Source organism: Agelaius phoeniceus, chromosome 16 (assembly GCF_051311805.1).
Source record: "Agelaius phoeniceus isolate bAgePho1 chromosome 16, bAgePho1.hap1, whole genome shotgun sequence".
Taxonomy (NCBI): domain Eukaryota; kingdom Metazoa; phylum Chordata; class Aves; order Passeriformes; family Icteridae; genus Agelaius; species Agelaius phoeniceus.
Window position 1 is genome coordinate 13,185,689 of NC_135280.1, and position 22,201 is coordinate 13,207,889.

At 40.6% G+C, this 22,201-nt stretch overlaps 1 protein-coding gene across 16 annotated transcripts in view; it reads right to left on the reverse strand.

Annotated features, from left to right (window-relative positions):
• RBFOX1 (RNA binding fox-1 homolog 1) overlaps positions 1 to 22,201 on the reverse strand; it is a 1,204,921-nt gene that overhangs the window by 1,056,231 nt on the left and 126,489 nt on the right. For all 16 annotated transcript variants that reach the window (XM_077187091.1, XM_077187084.1, XM_077187083.1 and 13 more), the window contains exon 2: positions 12,302 to 12,361. In XM_077187091.1, the coding sequence (XP_077043206.1) occupies positions 12,302 to 12,361 (60 nt within the window). The remainder of the gene's footprint in view (positions 1 to 12,301; positions 12,362 to 22,201) is intronic.

The following is a 22,201-nucleotide window of genomic DNA, read 5'->3' on the forward strand; positions in this document are numbered from 1 at the left end:
AGACATAACACCTGAAGGCTACAAATGTGTCTTTCACAAATACTTCATCAAAGTTAACATCTGCTGCTGGGGTCATCCACCAAAACCACACACAAAAGGGGCATTTCTCACACACAGAGGCAGGTAAAGAAAAACAGGGCTTCTACTCTTCAGAATAAATTTAAATATTGAATATTTAGGATTCACAATGCTTGAGGCAGGCACAGCACTGAAATTGCCCCTCTCCAGTGGGATGTTCCCAATCCTGCTGGGCTGCACTTGGCCTGGACCTTGGGCTGTAACAGATCCAGGTCCTGGAGCTGTGCAGGGAACACTCAGAGCAATTCCCATGGAAAACATCACTGGGAATGGTCTGAGCCTGGGGAAATTCTGGGATGTAAGGGCTCTGTAATGGCACTGTGAGTTTGTGTCCCTCGCCCCCGAGTGACAATCCCAGAGCAGCAGCAGCCCCAGCCCAGCTCATGGTGGAAATGCTGCACCTGCCCTACCAGAGGGGGAGAAAAAGTCACCTAAACTCACCTAAACCCTGACATGAGATACATGTTGTTACATGGCAAGTTCTTCTCTGTCCATAATTCTATTATAAATATAAAAAACTAAAAGATACAGGTGGCAAATGGGTCAGCTGACCTTCTGTCTTTAAATACAGTGCTGCAGACAATAGACTTCTGCGTGGAATTTGATTTGAAAAAGCAAAAAGCAGGAAATAATAATGAAAATTGAAAATGTTTGCCTTTTTTTTTTTGTGTAGTACCTATTAAGACCTTTGACAAAACATTGACTCTTCTCCCCCAATTAGGGTAAATAATTATTATAATGTCATGGGTAAATAAAAATGCTACTTTTTAAATTTAAAAATACCAATTCTATTTTCTGTACTTAAAATATGAAAACAGTATGGGGTTTGATTGAAAAGAGGAAAAACTTGTTCTGACAGCTTAAAAAGATAATTTGACTTTAGTTAAGTTTAATTAACATTTACACCTGCACTCTCCCAATGAGCTGAGGGGGAAGATTAGCCACAGTATATGATGCTACCAGGAGTTCAATTCAATATTTATTATTCATCCCAGTATTCTGTAGGAATTAATTCATTTAATGAGCAAACAGGCATCGTGAATACTACAATGGATCTTCAACACTTCAGATATTTATGTCAGTAGAGGTAACAGAGAAAATGTTTACTTGTGAGGCACTGGGATGTGCTTTTCCCCTGTGTATTTCTCCTCTCCACTGATGTTTTCACCTCAAAACCTCCCTCACACTGATCCAGAGCCAGACCAGTGCTTGTGGTGCAGCTGGAGCCCACGTGAGCTGCTCTTAGTGGGACAAACTCCCTCTCCGAGTGGTAATTCTGATTTTCAGTCTCATCTCACTGCTCTACACCCCATTGATTGAAACTCCTCTGTTAATCCTTTGTTTCACCAGTCGTTGGTTTAAACATTCATTTGGAGCTTAGATCTGTTACCCAGTTGTAGGTAATGAATTTCCCAGCAATATTGGAGTTGTGACTCCATTTATAAAACAAAAAAGTTCCAAAGCAGGTATTTCAAGCTCTTTCCCACATTGTAAAAGAACATCACAACCCATTCCTGTTATTTGGGGATTCTTGGATCAGATTTCAATCTCTTTCAAGCCCCAGTTCCTTGCCTTCATGTCAGTGACTCACGTTTTGTTGCTGTGCTCATGAAGTGTTTTATTAATGAAGATGAAATAACAAACACCCACACTCTGGCACATCTACTTCAGGCCTCACAGTTTTACTCTTCTCTTTGCTGGTACTTTCACACATTTGTTTTCCATATTTCAGATGCTTGAGGCCTTGATAGCATCATTATGGAACTGTTTAATCAAACCCACAGTTTACTCTGACAATATTTGGCATTAGTAACAGCTATAACTCACCATAAACATTCCACTGGCAACTCACTCATGGCAGGTTTTCCAGTGGCTTTTACATAATCAAAAATCATGTGGCATTAAACAGACACTTAGATACAGACTGTAATTCTGAATTGTTCTGCTGTGGCTTTTTGTATACATAGAAGAAAAACTGGCAGATTTCTTCCACTGTTGTGTATAAATTTCAAATAAAACAGTGGCAAAAATTGCAGTAGTAAAAAACTTAGGTGTTCCCCAAGGAGGGAGCAGCCCCACTCAACTAAGTGATCAAAAGACAGAATTAAAAATACTTCAAATGCCCAAAAACGTGCAGGTTCAAAACCTATTTAGAGGAAAAACTTAGGAAGAATATTTATTAGAGGTTATAAAGGCAAAAATGGAAATTTCCAACAAGCCATTACATCTACGGCCTAAGCTGGGGAAATTTAGGACCACAATAAAGATCCTTGCACATCTGCTATTTCTTAAAGGTTCATAATATCTGGCCCCACTGGAATAAAGCATCATGCACAATACTTTCACTGTTGTGCTCTTAACAACACTTTCCATCTTACTTAGGCAGGAAATTACTGGCAGTTTTCTTAGGATGTAAATTGGAAAACACTGATGAGCAACAGGCAGAACTTGCAATTGCTTCAATTACTCTCATAACCCCTTCCTTTTTTTAAAAACATCAATACTACAGATTGCTTTGGGGAGCTTATTTCTTCCTGCATTTTTTTTAACAGTATTCTGCATGAAATGGATGTTTAGCCATCTCCTCAGAAGCCAATCTATCCCTCAGCACAAATGCTTCCTTCACAGCTCCCATGGAAGGACACAAACAGCCAAGGGAAGAGATCAATATCCCACTATTTTCAGCAGTTTGGTCTTCACCCTTAATACAGTCAGACTGCCAAAATCTCCACGTGTGGTAATTGCAAATTGGTTTTAATTTTTGCCCCTAATTTGCATTTCTGTTTCAAATATCCAAACACAGATGTGTCTATTGAAACAGGTACCCACAAATCTTTATTCTGGGACTGAGAGATTCCTGCTAAAATGCTCCAAGCAAATGCTTTGACCTTTCCCCAGCAGAGTGCTCACTTGTTTCACGTGGAGAATACCCAAGTGCTCTGTGATGTGAGGACATTCATCCCATCACCCTTCAGCCATCTCCCCTTCTGCACACACTCTCACTTGTGGGAAGTGCACTGACAATCAGCACATTCTGTTCTCTGCTAAGTAAATAAGAAGAGGGTGATTACAGCCATTTTCCAGAGGAACCTGAGATGTGCTGGACTTTGCTGACTTGAACTCTCAGATGTCAAAATTGTATCCTGTGAAAGCTCCTATCATCTGACATTTATACAGACAGGAACATTTTCCTTCCCACTCCTGCTAATATGGCCAATAAGACACTGTCACTGCACACTCCCACCTAACCCACAATAAAGATTAGTTCTGGAACAAAATTAAACTGCCTCAGATGTGATTTTTCCCAGATTTTACTATCTCCAATCAAACCACATCTATTACCAGCAAAAACCAGAGACCATTGCACGTGGTAACTCATTTCAGTCTCTGACAAACTGGTGCTTTCTCTGCAAAAGTAAAAAAAACATTCCCAACAATAAACCCCAGACCTTTTATGAATCTGATAACCTTTCTTTGATAACCTTTCTGTCAATACTGAACAGGAAAAATCCTAAACCCAGAGCCAGGGCACTGAGCACACATTTAACACAAGCTCAGTGGAGTGCAAACCATTTTCAGAAAAAAACAACTTCTGAGTACCATGCCAGTGGATAAATCTCAGAGATTTTATGAATCTGATAACCTTTCTTTCAATAACAAACAGGAAAAATCCTACAAATACAAGTTTGAATGAATCTAGCTTGTTTTAAAAAAATCAAAAATTTAAATGATCTATATTCAAAAAAGCTTTGTTCCTCCACCATTATTACACTTGTTCCCTGCCAGGTGAGAGCAGCACTGCACCAACCCCACATTTTGGGGAGCCTGGGTGAGCTGGGAGGCAGCAGGGGCAGTGCCTGCCCTGGCACAGCAAACCCAGAGCCAGGGCACTGAGCACAGGCTCCCACATGAACACAAGCCCAGTGTAGTGCAAACCATTTTCAGAAAAACCCAAATTCTGAGTGCCATGCCAGTGGATAAACCCCAGAGATTTTATAAATCTTATAACCTTTCTTTCAATAATGAACAGGAAAAATCCTACAAATACTCACAAGGTTAAAGAAATCTAGGTTGTTTTAAAATCAAAAATGTAAATGGTCTACATTCAAAAAAGCTTCTCTTCCACCATTATTACATCAGTTCTCTGCCCAGTGAGAGCATCACTGCACCAAACTCACCAACCCCACATTTTGGGGAGCCTGGGAGGCAGCAGGGGCAGTGCCTGCCCTGGCACAGCAAACCCAGAGCCAGGGCACTGAGCACACATTTAACACAAGCTCAGTGGAGTGCAAACCATTTTCAGAAAAACCCAACTTCTGAGTGCCATGCCAGTGGATAAACCCCAGACATGTTATGAATCTGATAATCTTTCTTTCAATAACAAACAGGAAAAATCATACAAATACAAGTTTGAATGAATCTAGGTTGTTTTAAAAATCAAAATTTTAAATGTTATATATTCAAAAAAGATTTTTTCCCCCACCATTATTACACTTGTTCTCTGCCAGGTGAGAGCAGCACTGCACCAACCCCACATTTTGGGGAGCCTGGGTGAGCTGGGAGGCAGCAGGGGCAGTGCCTGCCCTGGCACAGCAAACCCAGAGCCAGGGCACTGAGCACAGGCTCCCACATGAACACAAGCCCAGTGTAGTGCAAACCATTTTCAGAAAAACCCAAATTCTGAGTGCCATGCCAGTGGATAAACCCCAGACATTTTATGAATCTGATAACCTTTCTTTCAATAACTAACAGGAAAAATCCTACAAATACTCACAAGGTTAAAGAAATCTAGGTAGTTTTAAAAATCAAAAATTTTTATGCTCTGTATTCAAAAAAGCTTCTCTTCCACCATTATTATTACATTATTACCACATTATTACCAGGTGAGAGCATTCCAGCACTAAACTCACCAACCCCACATTTTGGGGAGCCTGGGAGGCAGCAGGGGCAGTGCCTGCCCTGGCACAGCAACCCAGAGCCAGGGCACTGAGCACACATTTAACACAAGCTCAGTGGAGTGCAAACCATTTCCAGAAAGCCCCAAATTCTGAGTTCCCTGCCTGTGTCTGGCTCTGGAGGAGCAGGGGAGCTCGGGAGGAGTGCGGCTCCCTGGCACGGTTTGCTGCCCGCTGGCACTAGGTGGCACCTTGGCATCGCGCTCTGCATCTCCTGTGCCGCCTGCATCCCGAGCATCCCCGCCGTCGGGAGTCTGTGCCTGTGTTCACTGCCGAGATGTTACAAACTCCTTTTTCTCCCAGCCCCGAGACCGAAGAAGAAGCCGAGACTCTTCGGTTCTGCCTCTCGAGGTTGTTTATTTGCTCTTATCTGTTCCATTCTTTCTGTGACCTGCTGAGATCTGTCCTGCACGTCAGTTTGAGGCACACTGCCTGCCCTTGGAGTGGTGTTAGGTAATAGATATTGGAATATTATTGTAAATAAAGTATACATTGTTCTTAGTATCAAAAGCTGTGTAATAGGTATTGGAATATTATTGTAAATCAATATTAGACAGTCTGTCTCTAAACCAATCATAAAGTGTCACCATCACTGCGGAAGAGTGAGGACAAGAAGAAGAAAGAGGACAGGACACACTCCAGACTTCAGACACCATCACTGCAGAAGATGGAGGGCAAGAAGAAGAAGAAGAAGGACAGGACATGCCCAGATTCCTCTATCTTGCCTCTTGAACCCCCATTCTAAAACCCCAAAATTCTACTTTTTCACCCTGTGACAAGTTAGCTATCACTCTACTCAAACCCTTGTGGCTTGTATATCTTCCCAGAAAGTTGGTGATTGTTTCCATGGGTTAAAATCAAAGGCACAGGTGTTTTTCACTCTGTGCCAGGGTCTCGAGTCCTCCAGGGCAGCCAGAGCAATGTCCTGGGTTCCCACACCCGGAGTGTTGCCCAAATCACCAACAGGACAGGGCTGCTGGGAACTGCCTTGAGCTGTTTGATTTTCCAGCATCAGCCTCATTCCATGAGTGTGACAATGGGAAGATGCCAGCAGCTCACATCACAGGCACCAAACTAAAAACTTCATGTTACAACTTATTTGAAAAGTTTTTTAGCCAATCACACAAAGCAAAAACATTAACAGTAGTTCTATCCAATCACTATAAGCACAAATACCTTCAGTTAAAACATTGCTTGCTTATTTCAAATACAATACCTGCTTATAAAAATGCACACAACTCCATTATTAAGCTTAAAACTTCCTAATATCATGCTAAAAATACTTTTCTACAACTTAAAAAGTTATTCTAAACAAACATTAATACACAACCATTGTTCTATTTGTCCTTACTTTTCTACTTCTTACAAAATTTTTTTACTAACTCATCTCATGGCTACTGCTTAACTCTAATCACAGTTCTGCTGTCTCTAAAACCTTCCTTTTGCAGCTTTCCCAAAACCCTCTCATTTTATAAATTCCCACCCAGAGCTTGGCCAGTGCCCTGCTCAGACCTCAGCTGGGCAAACACCAACTCCTGCCTTGGTTCCTCTGCCCCACGTCCTGTCCTGTAGGAATTCACAAGATTTACCCCATAAACTGGCCCATAATACACATCCCACTGCCTTTCTCCAAATGACAGCACTGCTGGTAATTATGTCCCTAATTTATTTTTATTTTATATATTTATTTTTTATATTTATTTAAATCCCTTATTTTTTTTACCCTGCTGTTGGCAGGGGTAACTGTCTAATTTATGTCCCTCATCCTCATGTATAAATGAAATAAAATAAATTTAAATTATATAAAATCAAATAAAAATAAGTAAAACTAAATTATAAATAAAATAATAAGAAAAATAAAATGAATATAAGTATCTAAATAAATATAATAAAATATAATTATAATAAATATAATAAAATAAATATACTATAATGATATTATATTCTAATATATTCTGAAAATATAATATAATCATATAATCTAATATGATATATTATAATAATTTTGTTTAGAAATAAAATATAAAATAGAAATAGAATAGAAATAAAATAGAAATAGACTAGAAATAGAAATTCTGTTTCTCATCAGAGTTCTCTAAAGTTTTTATTGCTGGATTCTAGAAGCAGGTTTTTGAGTTTGGTGTTTGTTTTCTTGGTTTTGTTTTCTTTTCAAATCCTGGTATTAGTACTTTACAAACACTGTTAATATGGGTAGAATGCAAAAGAAAAAATTTAAAAATACTATCTGAGCTATAAATACTTTCTGTATTAATGATGCATTGATTTATCTGCCTCTAAGACACATCAAAGTATCAAAATGAATGGGATGTGATTCCCACAGACACTGAACAGACCTGGTTTGGTGGTTAAGACTCTTGCTGTGCAAACTGTTCTACAAACCCATAATTGTATTCATTTATTCTCCCAGTAGCACATTTTCACAAAACCTGACTGAAAAGTAAGATTCAAATACCAAGCAAAGCAAAGTGGTCACTTCCCCTTGAATTTCACTTGGATGATGGAAGCAGAAATGACACAAGTGCTGTATGGAATGGATTTTTATGCCCTGTTTGTCACAGGCTCTCCCACCCATCTCTGGGAGCACCCTAAAACCAACTCACAGTGAAGAACATCAGCTCCTGCTCTCCTTTCCTGCAGACTCTGCCTTTTCCTGCTTTTTCTTCACCCCCATCCACTTATTTTTGGATTGTGAGCATACTCCCAAGCCCCTCCCTGAAAGCCTACTAAATTCCAGTATTTACAAGTACCAAAATTGATTACTAACAGCAGCAAAGGCTTTTGGTTTTCTGCTTTGCTTTTTCTGCAATTCCTTTTAAAAGAACCCCATTTCTTCTTTAGACACATCTTGTGTCTCTGTGCTGTCCAACTCCAGCTTTTCTTTCCACACCAGAATCATGAGTATTCAAGCAGATGCAAGGATCTTTTATCAAACCATACCTGGCATTTCAGCAGCTCTCTGGATTCACCTGCTCGTTAGCACTTGAATTGCCTGCTATTGGAAATGGTTTATTCTTATTTTATTTAATCTCCCATCTCCTTGGCTAAAGCACAAACACAGAAGAATCTCTAATAGTGCAATGAAGGAAGGCTGGGAGAACAGGGCCATTTCTTAGTTTCATCTCTCCTGCCAGAAAAGATGACACCTGACTCAATTTTAATCAATGAAAAACTCAAAACCTCAACCGTGTCAACTTATCCTGGAGATCTGCTTCTCTACAAATAATAAATCAGCTCCAGCTCTGTAGACACCACACCATTACATCTCCAGGCAAGGTTAACTCTGATAAACAACATTCAGCACCTGATTTAATAACAACACACAAGTACAGGCTGCAGGAACAGGGAAAAGGTGTCAATATATTACAGGAGTTTGAATCTAAGAATAACTGGTTGGTCCTAACTTCATTCATCACTAAGTAATATTTCTAATTTGAAGATTTCCCCTATACAACCACTTATAGTAACACTGTCTCATCATTTAAATGATACTGGAGTATTTTCTAGGAGACATTTCCAGAAAATGTGGAAATATTCTCCATAATATATGGAAAAATGGCTGTGACCTCCAGCCATTGGGCCAATTCCTCTGCTGGGATAAAAACACAGAGTCATGGGAGCAAAACACTGTGAGCAGATGGAGGTGGAAGGAGCAAAACTCAGCATTCTGTACCTGCCTCTGACTTCTCCCATCTGCTGTGCATTAACACAGCAACATTTCATCTGCCTGCATTCCCAAATCAGTACTGGGATGGAAAACTTTACTAAATCTTCCCACAATAAGCAGCTCAGGTAAAATTTTCCCCCCATGCTGTATTCCATTCATCATAAACCACTCTCTGGTCCTCATGACAGAGCTGTAAAGAATTTTTTCTATTTTACAGTAGATGAGATAGCTTCCTCTATTTTCAGTATAGATGAGTTTGAGAAATAAAAGCAAACTTAGCCAGATCTTCCCTGGATTTGTTGGTTTTATTGGCAGGAGTTGGATCACCTCTGTGTTACTGTTTGAGATGCCTGCACAATGCACTTTCCCTTCTCCCCCTGAGCAGAACTCTCCCCTCCCACCCAACCCATTATCCAAATGTTCTCTGATAATGCTCAGGGAAGACTTATTCTTGCTCTCAGTTCTATTGTTCTCTCCCGGGTAGTGACAGATTCATTTAATATTTTTTAAAGAATGCCAACGCTCATTCTATTCAATAGGAATCTGAAATTTAAAGAAATCCACCTTTTTTTTTTTTTTTTTTGCAAGTCATTATCCCCAGCTAATAGATATCCCTCCTGAAGCAGCAGTAGAGATGAAGTAATTTCAGGTACTATCACATTTCTATTCAGATCACAGGCAACAATTCTTGCAGCGATTTTATTTCTCAGCAAAAATCATTATTGTCCCTCCTGAATTACCCTGAAGAGTTCTATTTTACTCCCACTACCTCTTCTCAACATTTCTTGATTAAAAAATAGTACATGATATTTGTTATCAAATATCAATACATAGACAAGAGTGGGAGAAATGGGGACTGGGGAAAAAGCAAAGGCACTTTAGAAAACATAAACCTTTAATAAGCAGGAAGGAGAATTTAAAGCAGCCTGAGAAAGACTGTGAAGCTGCAGATAGAAGAGTGCAGCACTTAGAGGAAACCAGAAGAAAAAGGGACAGAAATCCAAGGATCCAGCCCAAATCCATCCCTCCATGGTCTGGCAGAGTCCTTAATTTTACAACTTCCTAAAGCTCCCAGTAATAATTCCTTCAGTTAGATTTTCTGAGCTCTGCAGGTACAACCAACTGCCTGATGAGATTTAAGAACAAAAGAAAGGCTTTAAAAGACTCAATCACTCAGCTTAATGAAAACATCTTGAATTATTTAACAAACAATCTATTAGGCAGCTCCAGCTATCAGGAAACATGAAGTTTGATAGATCTGACTCCCTGCTGGAGTTTTATGTCACAGTGACTCCAGCCCTTCCCATGCAGTCTCAGGGATGTAACACAGGAGTGAATTCAGCCTGAGATTGAGCTGCATTAGACTTTCATATAGGATCTGTCACTAAGAGCAGGAAAAGCAGCCAACAATTATTTTAAAAAAGAAAAAAACCCTGGAAATAAGCTTTTCAGGCCCTGGAACTGAGGCATTATTCAATAATTCGCTCTCAGGTCCATTTGAATTCTCATCTGTCAACTCTCCTTTTATTACCAGACTGTTCTATAAGCAATGATCTGGCAACACACTTGAAAAATCTACGTATTCCTCCTCATCCATCACAACAAACAATTTTCCAAGCAACAACAGAGACAGTGTAATTTCAAGAGCAATAAGCTCAACTCCTAACTCATTATTTTTATGCCATTGTGGTGTGGCATAAGAAGTATCATGGAAAACAGGAAACCTTTTCCTCTTTCCATCACAACCCTCTTCAATACATTAAAATCCACTCCTAAGAGTGCATTTAAAACTCTTCCCATCACTCAAAAATAAGCAAAAGATAATTAAAGTCCAAGTTACCGATGCTCAAGGAAGACAATTGAAATCTTCTTTGTTAAGTCACTATTTCAACATCTGAGGACACTTTGTTACAGACAACAAAAGGATTCAATCACAGGAATATAAAAGAAAAATAAAAATACAACTCCCTGAGACAGTTTGACCAAGAAATTCAGTAAAGCCCCCACCCTCTCAGTACAAAATGACAGGTGTTCATCAAATCTTGTTCTGCACTTCTAGAAACATTTTTTAGTTTAGAGAACACATTCAGCCAGAGAAACACTACATCATTCTTCAAAACATTCCTTTTTAACTGACACAAACCTAATTTCCATGCAAATATATGAAGCACAAAAAAACCAAGTTCCTAAAAATAAACCTCCACCTCTCAGAACATCATTCTCAAAGTTAACTTTTGACAAACTAACAGAAAGGCTGTGACTTTGTGTAGCAAAATGTTCCAGCAAAAAGCATCAGTGCAGGGAGAATTATTGAAAGATATTCTTCCAAAACCTACTATACAGGGTAAAAAAGGATCCTGTCAAGTCATCAGAGAAGCTAAAAACCTCTTGTATACATTTCCACTTTTCAAGATATTTTTGTATTTCCGTTGGTGTGACTAAGCACTTTCCAAGCCAGAGATTTCCAACTGAAAGACAGTGTTCATTTGGAGAGGGTCCAACCACCTCCTCCTTTCAGGGAGCTGCTAATGGTTGATGTTCATGTTTAAAACAGCATTAATCATGCCTGCAAACAGGGAGAAGGGGGTTGCCAGACATTCAAAATACTGAGTATTTCCTTATTCTGGCATAAATCCACACTCCTACAACCTCGAGTCTGAGGGGATACAGATTAGATAATCAGAGAAAGAGGGGGGGAAATACCCAAACTAAGTGTTCACAGTGACATCATTTCAATTCCTGGAACTATCCAAGGAGAGGCACTTGGAAAGGCCCTGTAGCACAATATTACTGCTTTAGAGAGACCAAAAAAAATATTAAAGGACCTTTACTGCAGTGAATGATTAACTCTGAGTGACATCAGCCTGTGCTGAGTATCACCAGCCCCTCTGTAAATCAGACAGGGCTGGAAATCCATAGCAGAACCTTGGCTTGTGGTACACATCTCCTGCCAAAATGGGATATTACACAGAGAATGGAGCATGTAGCACACACACAGGGTATGTCCTATAAAGGATATAACTTATAAAGGTTATACCCAGCCTTTAGGCCAGGACAAGGCAGATCTCTTTTGGTCCAGCCCTGCTCAGTTTCCAAGCCAGCAGGGGCTTGGCCCTTGTGAATGCTTGGCTCTTGCATGGCTCTGAACTCACCCAAATTTCTGCTTTCTCTTTTTGTACCTGCCCTCCTCATTATAACACGGAATTCCAGAGGTGTTTCCAGCCCACCCTCCCATTCCCTCTGATTTTATCCCCCCTCTGCAGAGCAGTGGCACAGCTTGGAGCCCAGCCTGAGTGTGCAGGTGACAGAGTTTGTAGCACACACAAGAGAGAGCCACGGGGCTATTAATGAACCCAACTGCAACAATTCCAATCACTTGGCCTCTCTTTGCTAAGACAGATATTCCCTGGACTACATATTCACACATTAAAGAGCATTTAAACCAATTCAAGTGCAGTCACTTCAAAAGCAGCAAGGTGTCACAGGTAAGAGTTAGTGCCAGTGATTGATGACTCAAACACTTTAAAAGAAGATCTAAACTCAGTTACAAAATCTAATCTCTTCAGCAAAATGCTTTACTTACTGGACCTTGAGGACTGTTCTTGGCACTGGAAACCAGAGTCATAACATCAGATTTATAGTCCTGAAAAGAGAAAAGGGGGGAAAAAATAGTCAGATTAAAGATAATAGATGGCACTTTACATGTCAGGAATAAAGACCAGCATTGAGCACCACTGTGATTAGACTCAGAGGTGCCATTAGTAAAACATTTGATTATAGAGACTTTCATTGCTGTTCATCTTGTACCTTAGACCCTTTGACTGAATTACACACTTTGTTGGTTTTACCATAACGATCCCCAAGGAAGGCAGCAGCCTGATGTCTCTTTTGGGAGGCAGTGGGGTGGAAGGACAGGATTTCTGCCTTCCAGAAACTCAGGGGAGAGCTCCATTGCACTTCCTGAACCAGCCCTGCACGTGAAATTTGGGTGAGAGGTTCCCAGCCACTCAAAATTCTCTCAGCACCTGCTGACAAACGTCTCTCCATTCCAACAGAGGTTTCTGTCCTGTAAATGTTGTTCCTAAGCCCTGCAGCACAGGCTGAGCAGGAGGCAGGCCCATGGCTATGCTGGCTCACTATTCTTGTGTCACATCTCCATCTAGGTGCACCCTAAAGCAATGGAAAATCCCTCATTTTCTACCTCTCAGCAAGCTTCTCTCCTACAGCCCAGCTGGCATTTCACAAGTCACAAAGCAGTTTGGGGCTTGGGCATGAGAAGAGCTGAGCACTCTGCTGTTACTGCAACACAGGAACAGAGGCTGGGAGGGTTTTTAACAGCTCAGAGAAGAACCAGAGTGTCTAAACACAGGTGCAATAAATTCAGCTGCAAGACTCAGGGCAGTAAGTCTTGAAACAGTTCTGATTTTAAAAGGATCTGTTAGTTAGCATGCTAAATTTTTGCCTCTTTCTCAATGAATACAGCCATCACAGTCATATTTGTATTTTGAAAAGGCCTCCCAGAGCTGGCCTCCTCTTGTCATGCCATCCTGTCAATAAAGATCAGATTTACATGGCAAGCCAAGCTACACAGCTCCCCATGTTGCTTGGGAATTAAAGTCTGATAAACTGAAATTGAGGCCTATCTGTCCAAGACAGCAAAGAGTAACTGCTATAAACTCCTTTTAATTATCATCATTAAGCATGCCTCCATATATAAAGCTTCTAGAGCCTTTATTTATAGGAGATGTGCTATGAGCCAGGAGACAGATCATATTTCAGAGAGCTGCTAGTAATTCTCCATCCTTTACCCTGAGTACCCCCAAGTCTCTGAACTGTATAAATGAGAGTAGCCCCCAGTGTCCATTCAATTCAGCCACTGCAAACACCATCTCCTTCACAGGAAGTGCCACCAAACCAACTTCACAAGGTGTCAATAGATAAACTACCACCAAAATCCCCTCCCAGACAAACCCCTGCAGCCCAATTCCATGTTCCCCACAGAGGATGGCAGTCAGTGTTGTCCACCAAAAAGCTGCAAACTGAGACCAACATTGAAGAAAACCACTGAGCAAATCTGTGTTCCAGTCCTGGGTGGTGTCACAGTGCCTCCATACCCTTACCCACTGCTGTGCCCTTAAACAACTGTGCCTTTGCTGCCTTTTCAGGTTTTCACTCCTGCCACTCTCCTCCCTTTCCCTGCTCCTGCTTTGCCATCACTCTGTGCAGCAGGATGCATGTGCAGCTCTTGCTATTCCCTGCCCATTTCCTTCCCCCCTGGTTCCAGAGCTCCTCAGGCTGCACCATCTCTCACAGCTGCACAGGGCTCAGGAAGGACTGGGGCAATCCAAACCAACCTTTTTGCAGGGCTGTTCCTCCTGGGAAGCTCCCTAGCAGAGACAGCACGTTTTCTTTCACACCACTCTTCCACAAGGCAATGCCCCGAGTTCCAAATAAATATGACATTTTAAGCAGCTATTTTGCAAATATACTTCTTTTTCCTCCCCAAGCCAGCTAATCTCTAAGCATTGCACAGCTCTGTGCAGCAGTAACAAATTAATAAACAGCTTTAGGCCAGGGCTGCATGTGGGACAGCTCCTTGGGAAGCTCGTGCTGTGCTCCCTATTAATAACTCCCTCACCACCTGTGAAAATCCAGGCACATTGAAGCAGAAAATAAAAGCAAAAATAGCAAAACTCCTCAGGTTTAGGTTGTTTTTAGGGGGGTAGAGAATTCCAACAATCCAGATTAATCTAAACCTGTTAGCAAGAGCCCAAATCCTTTCTCCAGTAATTCCAGATGCTTGGACTGGGATCCACCAAAGCCCCTTCTCCTCCTCCTGCATCACACAGGCTGAGATCACCATTCCCTCACTCCAGCTGCAATAGCAGCTCTGATAGACAAAGGAGATTAATTCCCATCATAATGATTTTCACATCTAAGACACTTTCCTCTACACCATTTCTGTATTTACAGCAAACAAAAAATTGGTTTGTGGAGTTGCTTTCACACTCATTTTCAGGTAATGTGTCATAATAATACCTGGTACATGTTCAGGTTATGCAGAGTATTGTGCCACTGACAAATCATTTAACTATGCACTTGTCTTGGAGGCTGCAGGAAAATGGAAATTACACAGTTTCAACACTGCAGCAGCACAATAAACAAAAACTTTCTCCCTCCTGTAGAGCTACACTTCATGCTCCTAGCAGTGCCTCCTCCAGGTAATTTCTTTTGAGTCTCTTGTTTCCATTAACATTTGTATTTTGAGGTGATTTCTACTTGGTACTCGAAGGTGTTATTGCAACAACCATTTACAAGCTATTTTATTTTCAGGGTCTGTTCTGTTACCAAAGGCAGCTATGCTGTGCCCATGCCAGGCTTTCCAGAAGTTTCTTATCATTCCCATTACTGCCCATCTGCCCTTAGAGGAATCAAGAAAGAGCAATAAAACACTCCCTAAATTTTATGTGGGGCACAGCCTTCTCCCCACCCCTCAAACTGAAAGTTTGGACTAAATGTCAGCTAACAGACATTACTTTCCATTCTTCTGACTTTAATGGGAAAAATAAATTTTGGCAGTCTTTCCCCAGTGTTAAAAGTCTTAGCTACTCCCTGGGGATAGAAAGAATCAATGCAAGTAAGATCCATATTTTCTTTCTTGGAACACCACTACTTCCAGCAATTTATTTGACTGACTATGCCTTCTATTACCATGTAAATTGTTTCAGGCTGCAGGAAAAAAAAAAAGTATTAATCTCCCCTCAGTAAGTCATAAAATAAAGAAATCAATTTCAAGGTCAATTTAGTCTAAATAACACCTGCTGCCCTTTTTGTAACATGCAGACTCCTCTGAAACACTAAGTTGCTGTCTATAAAGGCATCAGTACGTGATGTCTCACATAAATCAGGGTGCTGGATGGTCCAGGGCAGCTGATTTGCAGGGTACAAAGTGGGGCTGGCAAACAAGCCCCAGAGCAGGGCCCTCTTCATCACTGCTCTTCATCATCAGCACAGGCTTTGCACAGAAAATAAAGCCAGGGGAGCCTGGAGTCTGCAGGGGGCTGGTTCTGCAGGGAGCTTGTGCCTTGTCACCTTCTGGGGACATCCAGGGAGCCCCAGCTCCCTGCAGGGAGCATTCACAGCCATGAAGGGCCAGCAGCACAAGGTGAGCTTCAGAGAAGGGGGAAAGGACAAAAAAAAAATAGTAGGAACAAGAAGAAATCTTTCCTTCTGTTGGAATCTTTCCTTCTGTGGGAAAGCAGAGTGGAATGGCAGAGACTGGAAATAGGAATTAAGATAATGGATTTTTTTCCCTGTCCTAGAATTCAGAAAAGGGAAGCTACTTGAAATATTCTCTTTTATTCCACTTTTAAGTGGAAATCCATTTTTCTTCTGGTCAAAAACTGTCCAATCTTTCTTTTAAATATACTTAATGTGCTCTCCTTGTAGCCCAAGACTGCATTTGATGGCTCTAAGGTGGCTGGACATCCATGCCCTTCTCCTGAAAAGTTTGCCTTGAACTCTGTGACTTTTCTGGGCTGGGACAGAAAATTCCGAAGCCTCAGGACTGGGTGGCCTGGCCACTGTGTTCCTCCCCACTGTGGTACTTCTTTGCCATCAGATGAATACAACTATTTTTCCTTTGCCATGTCCAGTTCACAGCACTGCTGGAGCTTTGTTAAATCCAAAGTTCCTGACAGGTTTTTATTTGTTCCACTGGGTCCTCCAGCAGAAGACAATCTGGACAATCAATACCCAAGCAATACAAGTTGCTTCAGGAATGAAGCAAATATTCAGATATTCTGGAAAGGGGACTCCATATTCCTGTAAGACTTCTCTAATGAAAATAAACCAATGTCCTGAAGGCTTCTGAAAAGGGCTGAGAACATGAAGATGCACAAGGCTGAGCAGGCAGCAAACTGAAATCAATTGACAGCAAATGCTCTGACCCAGGAGTCCTCTAAAGCAGGAACAGATTGTGGCCTCCCTGCCAGAGCTGTACCCCAGCTCTGCCCCAGGACATCCAGGAGAGGGAACAGCCCCCGGTGTCCCCAGGCTCACAAAGAACAATGCTCAGAAATGTCACTGCAGCAGAGCTCTCTCTCAGCTGTGGGCATTAGTAGGTGGTCTCCAAGGCCTTCCCAGCATTTATTGCATGAATCTGGAATTATTGAGGGGTTTCACCTCTTGTTCTACACAGCAGAAATACCTTCCTATGGTGCCCAAAGAGAAAACCAACCCCAACTCTATCATTTAGAGCAGGGAGTGCACAGCACCATCCCTGTTCCACAATTCATAGTTAGCACTGGAATGTGGAAACATTTCATACATATACTGACTTTGAATGTCTCCTGCTTTAGCTGGAAGACAACATTTCACCAAATAATAAAAATATAATTTCATCAACTCTGATATATTCATATATTTATAGAGTATAATGATTCTCCTATGATGATACACTAGCAAAAAGGAATGCTGCCATTTTCCATCAGATAACACTCAGTGAGTCAAAGGTTACATAGAAATAAATTGGAAAATATAAAGTCACAGAAAAAATCATTTATTTATTGGATATAAGAAAATATTTCATTTTTTAAATCCATGATCCTGAATCCTATTTAATGCAAACTTCTCTGTGAAATCCCACTATCACAAGCCAAGGATAATGGCTGTGTGTCAGGAACTGCCAATATACTGATTCAGTGAGTCAAGAAACAAGGATGAGATTTACTAGGAGTGATAAGCATATTAATGTTATATCATCTAAAATCATACAAATACTCATTTTGCAGTTGAATGTGTCTAATAGCATGAGATTCCACAGTAGAAAAACAAACAGAAGCCTGGCATGGCTGTCCAAGGGCTCAAAAGATTAGAAACACAAGAAAAGAGCAACTTTTTAAAGGGTTTATTTGTTTGAGGTGAAGGAACAGAAACAACCACTATCTTCAGATGCACAGCAGAAAGAGCTGTGTAAGACACACAAGGAGGGGTTTTTTTAATGAGAAATTATCTTTTCCACATGCCAAGAAGAAGCTCCAGAATCCTGAACAATGAAGCCCTGTAAAGAACAGGGGGAGATGTCTCCCAAAGATGAAGAACAGAAGCAGTGCAAGAAGAAAGCCAGAATATTCCTAACTCTTCCTGCCCAGCTGAATGATCCTGTATTTCCTAATCCTCCAGCAGTCCATGAAGTGGGTAAATTACTGCAGGATCTGCTGTGAAATCAAGGTGAAGAAAGAGACAAAACAAGTGGAGAGTTAAATAAATACTTTCAAAATGTAATCACAAAGGGCACAGATGAGCATGTCTGACATTGCCCATTATCTCCTGAGCAGAATCACTTTAGGTTTACTGAGGCAGGAGATTTCAGTCACCTACAAGTCACTCAGGAAGGTTTATCTGGGAGTATTAGGAGACAATCAGGAGCAGAATCTGCAGAGCAGTGATAACCATCACCAGGGCTTTGCCCTTGCACTGGAGCAGCAGCAGAGGTGCCCAGGGATCTCAGCAAACCAGGCCTGCCCTGGCTGCAGGGAGTGCTTGGTGGCACTGCAGCCGAGCTCAGATAAGAAATCAAAAGTTTCTCTTTGCCTGAAGCTCAGATAAACCCAGCTGGGTTTATCTCTACTCCAAACAGCCTGGGAAAATGTTTCCAATGATTCCTGATTTTCACTGACCAAAGCTGAAAGGAAACCACTGCCTGCAGATGCACAGCAGAAAGAGCAGTGCAAGACACACAAGGAGCTTTTTAATGGGAAATTATCTGTTCCACGTGCCAAGAAGAAGTTCAGAATCCTGAACAATGATGGAAACCTCACAGGAACATTCTCCCATGGCACCCCATCAGGAAATGCTTCATTCACCAACTAGCCACAATTTTCATTAAGTGGATTTAAAGGCAAAAAAAATCAGCTACAGGATGTATCCACCTTATTTGTTCCCCCAGGCACAGAAATATTTCTTATGCTACAGAATTTTCGGACAATGATTATATTTTAAATGTATTACCTGCCTGATCACTGTTGCAGGATGCTCCTCACAAAATACACCTTTCATGTTATTCTCTGGCATATATAATATTTCTATATTTCTATATAATATTTCTATATTTCTATATAACATATATTTATCTATAAAATATATATTTGTATACATTTATATAAAATATATAAATATATAATATTTATATATTTCTATATAATATTTCTATATTACTATATAATATATATCTATCTATAATGTATACATTTATATATTTATATAAAATATATATAACATTATTATAATATTATTATATATCATTATTTAATAGATTATATAATATATAATATTATTTATTTTTATATATATTTATATATATAAAGATACATATATATGTGTATATATATGTATATATATGTGTATATATATGCATATATATGTGTATATATATGTATATATATGTGTATATATATGCATATATATGTGTATATATATGCATATATATGTGTATATATATGCATATATATGTGTATATATATGTATATATATATATGTGTATATATATATATATGTATATATATATGTGTGTGTGTATATATATATGTGCAGGGCTGTTCAAATCTAAGCACTAATACTCTGCTATAGCAATCCACCACCCACCTTGCATTGTTCTGCCCCAAAATGCTTAGACACGCTATGATCAAGTTTCTAGGGCTGAGACTTCAGAAAATAATCAATATAAGGCTATTGTTACATGACTGGGAACAATTACATGACTGTGAAGTTCACTTATTTAGAACTGGTATCTCTTATATTACTAAAATTAACAGGCATTACATGGAGCCTTTCAGAAAAAAAAGACCAGAATATTTCTGTCCAGTCTTTGCAATATTACCTGCATATAAATCTCCTCTGTAGGGACTGCTGCCAGTCTAACATGACAGAGTCATGGCTCAAAATATAAATATTTCACTGCTGGGGAGAATTAGCAGTTGTTACAGGCTAAACAGTGGCTCTGCTCTCAGTGCCTGAGTGCTTCTCAGTTCCCTGGTGACACCACAGAGCATCATTTACCTGGCCAGAGTATTCTCATCTTCCCTTCCTGCCACTAGAGCCCATGGACTCTGCTTCCACGACTGTGAAATAAGAACTGATGAAGATATAGATTTGAAATATTACTGCATTACACCCTGTGCTGTGGTTTTTGACACGTGGCCTCCCCTCAGCTCTACCAGGGCAGCATTCTGTGCACTGCCAGGGCCTGGGGAGCTCCCCAGAGCATTGCAACCCCAGGTTTGCTCCATTCACAGGACAATTTAACATCTGCACCACCTGTTCTTTGGTAAAACATTGTCATTCCTGTTCTCTGAATGCCATTTCAACCCACTCCTGCAATTCCAAGCCACCTTCTGCCCTGAACACTTGCTGGCTTAGCAGATTTCTTTTGGCATGGATAGCAAAACTACAGTTAAGTATTTCAATTTTCCTTATGTACTAGCAGTCATGTTATTTTTCAGGAAGGTTGATGAGGCCTGAAATAACAGGAAATTTCTTCCTTTTATTGAAGAAATACATATAAATGCAAACAAAAGTGAGGAATCAATTCAAAATCCTAGGATAGCTTTCCAATAAATAAAAGTGAAATGAAAATTCAGTTGCATGCAGCTATTACAAGCTCATATAACTCTGCCAAGATAGCACTTCAGCTCCGTGTTTATTTCTGTCAGAATAATATGAGGAATGCTCTATCAGTTGGAACTGGATTACAATAAATAAGATTCAATTTAAGAATAAATGGCTCGAGTCCTGAGGGCAATTTAAAATTTGTATATTTAAGAAAAATAAATCTATATCTCTTGCAAGGAAATAATACTTTGGACAGTGAGTTTATGAAGGGATACAAGCTATGAAATTATGTAGCTGCTGTTAATGTACCACAGAACCTGTCAGCTAAAGAAAAACAGCAGTAAAACATAGCAACCAGAGAGAAGGAAGGGAAATTCTCTGAGAAAATGCTGAAACATGCAGAGAATGGATGCACCAAGAATAGAAATTAAGGCAAAATCTTCGTATCACTTCCCCATGAGCACCTCCCTGCTCTCTGCCATCAGGGTAAGCCTGTTTCCATGGCATGTTGTGGAATGTGGAATAACAGCAGCCAAATGAGTTCTGCCAGAATTTTCAGTGTCTCTGTAGTGCTCTAAGATGTTGGAATTTGGAGCAAAAAGTTGTGACTGCATTCAAAATTAATGAGGACATCCCACCCCAAGCTCATGCACAGCTCCTGACAGCCACAAGTGGAGCTGCAGGTCTGCTCTGACAGCACCAGGAGAAAAGGCTGAAGGTTTGCTTCAAATTAATGTGGGCTATGCTGTGGGCCCTGTCTGCCTAGGGTAGAAATTCAGCATTGTCAGGACAGCCCCACAACTCCAGCATTGAAAATTCAGCATTGTCAGGACAGCCCCACAACTCCAGCACTGAAAATTCAGCATTGGGCAGGACAACACCACAACTTCAGCATTGAAAATTCAGCATTGGGCAGGACAACACCACAACTTCCAGTCACTGCAAACCTCTCTGCTTCTGCATGCCCACAAGAAATAGCTGAAATTCAACCAGCTGCAGATCTAGATGAACTAACTATGTTTTATATCTGCTGTTGCTTGTTCAAATGTCCCCCCACTCACAACAGGTACAATCCAGCAGCCAGCAGTGGCTCCTGGTGTTTTGATCTGTTTCAAACACACAACCAACCCCCTGGTTATTTACTAAAGCTGAATTTACATGGGAAGTTTCTCTGCCTGGGACCTGCTCTGTTATCTGAAGCTTACTGGTTCTTAAATTAGAGTTATTGGATTATAAATCAAATGGCATCTAGTTAAAAAATAACCCCAGCAGTATTAGAGCTCACTGTTTGGCAGGAGTGCTGGCTGTACCTGTCAGAAAAGGACACTCAGGGCAATGAACAAAGAGCCAAAAATTCATGTCCCCAAAAAAACAATTTTCTTTACTTGTGATGAAGCATCCATTAACATCAGTCAGCTTGTAAATAACATCTCTGTAATAAAGGGTGAGGTTTTCTTGCTGCATGTCCAGAGGAACAGTGGATTTTGGCACATTTCATATTTTGGCCTTCACTCTTTCACTCCTCAGGCACTGAGGAAGCAATGGAAAAGAGATTATGGTCTTAAAGGAAAAGAATCCTGCATGCAGATTGTGGGGCTTGATACCAGGAGCCATAATACCCTTTTCTAGTCAGAAAAGTACTGATAAGCACTGCAACTCCTCTGTTCACAGTGCAGCTGCCTGAGGGTGGAAACATGAATTTAATGCTAAGCCAATGGTACATTTTTAGTCTTTCAACACCTAGGGCAGTGCAGAGAGCAGCTCCATCTTCCCAGCTCTGCTCTCACTGGAGGGAAGGCTGAGAAATCAGAATCCTCCCCACTCTGCCTGCATGGCTGGGGGAGGAAGGGGAATCAGGGACAGGTAAAACCTG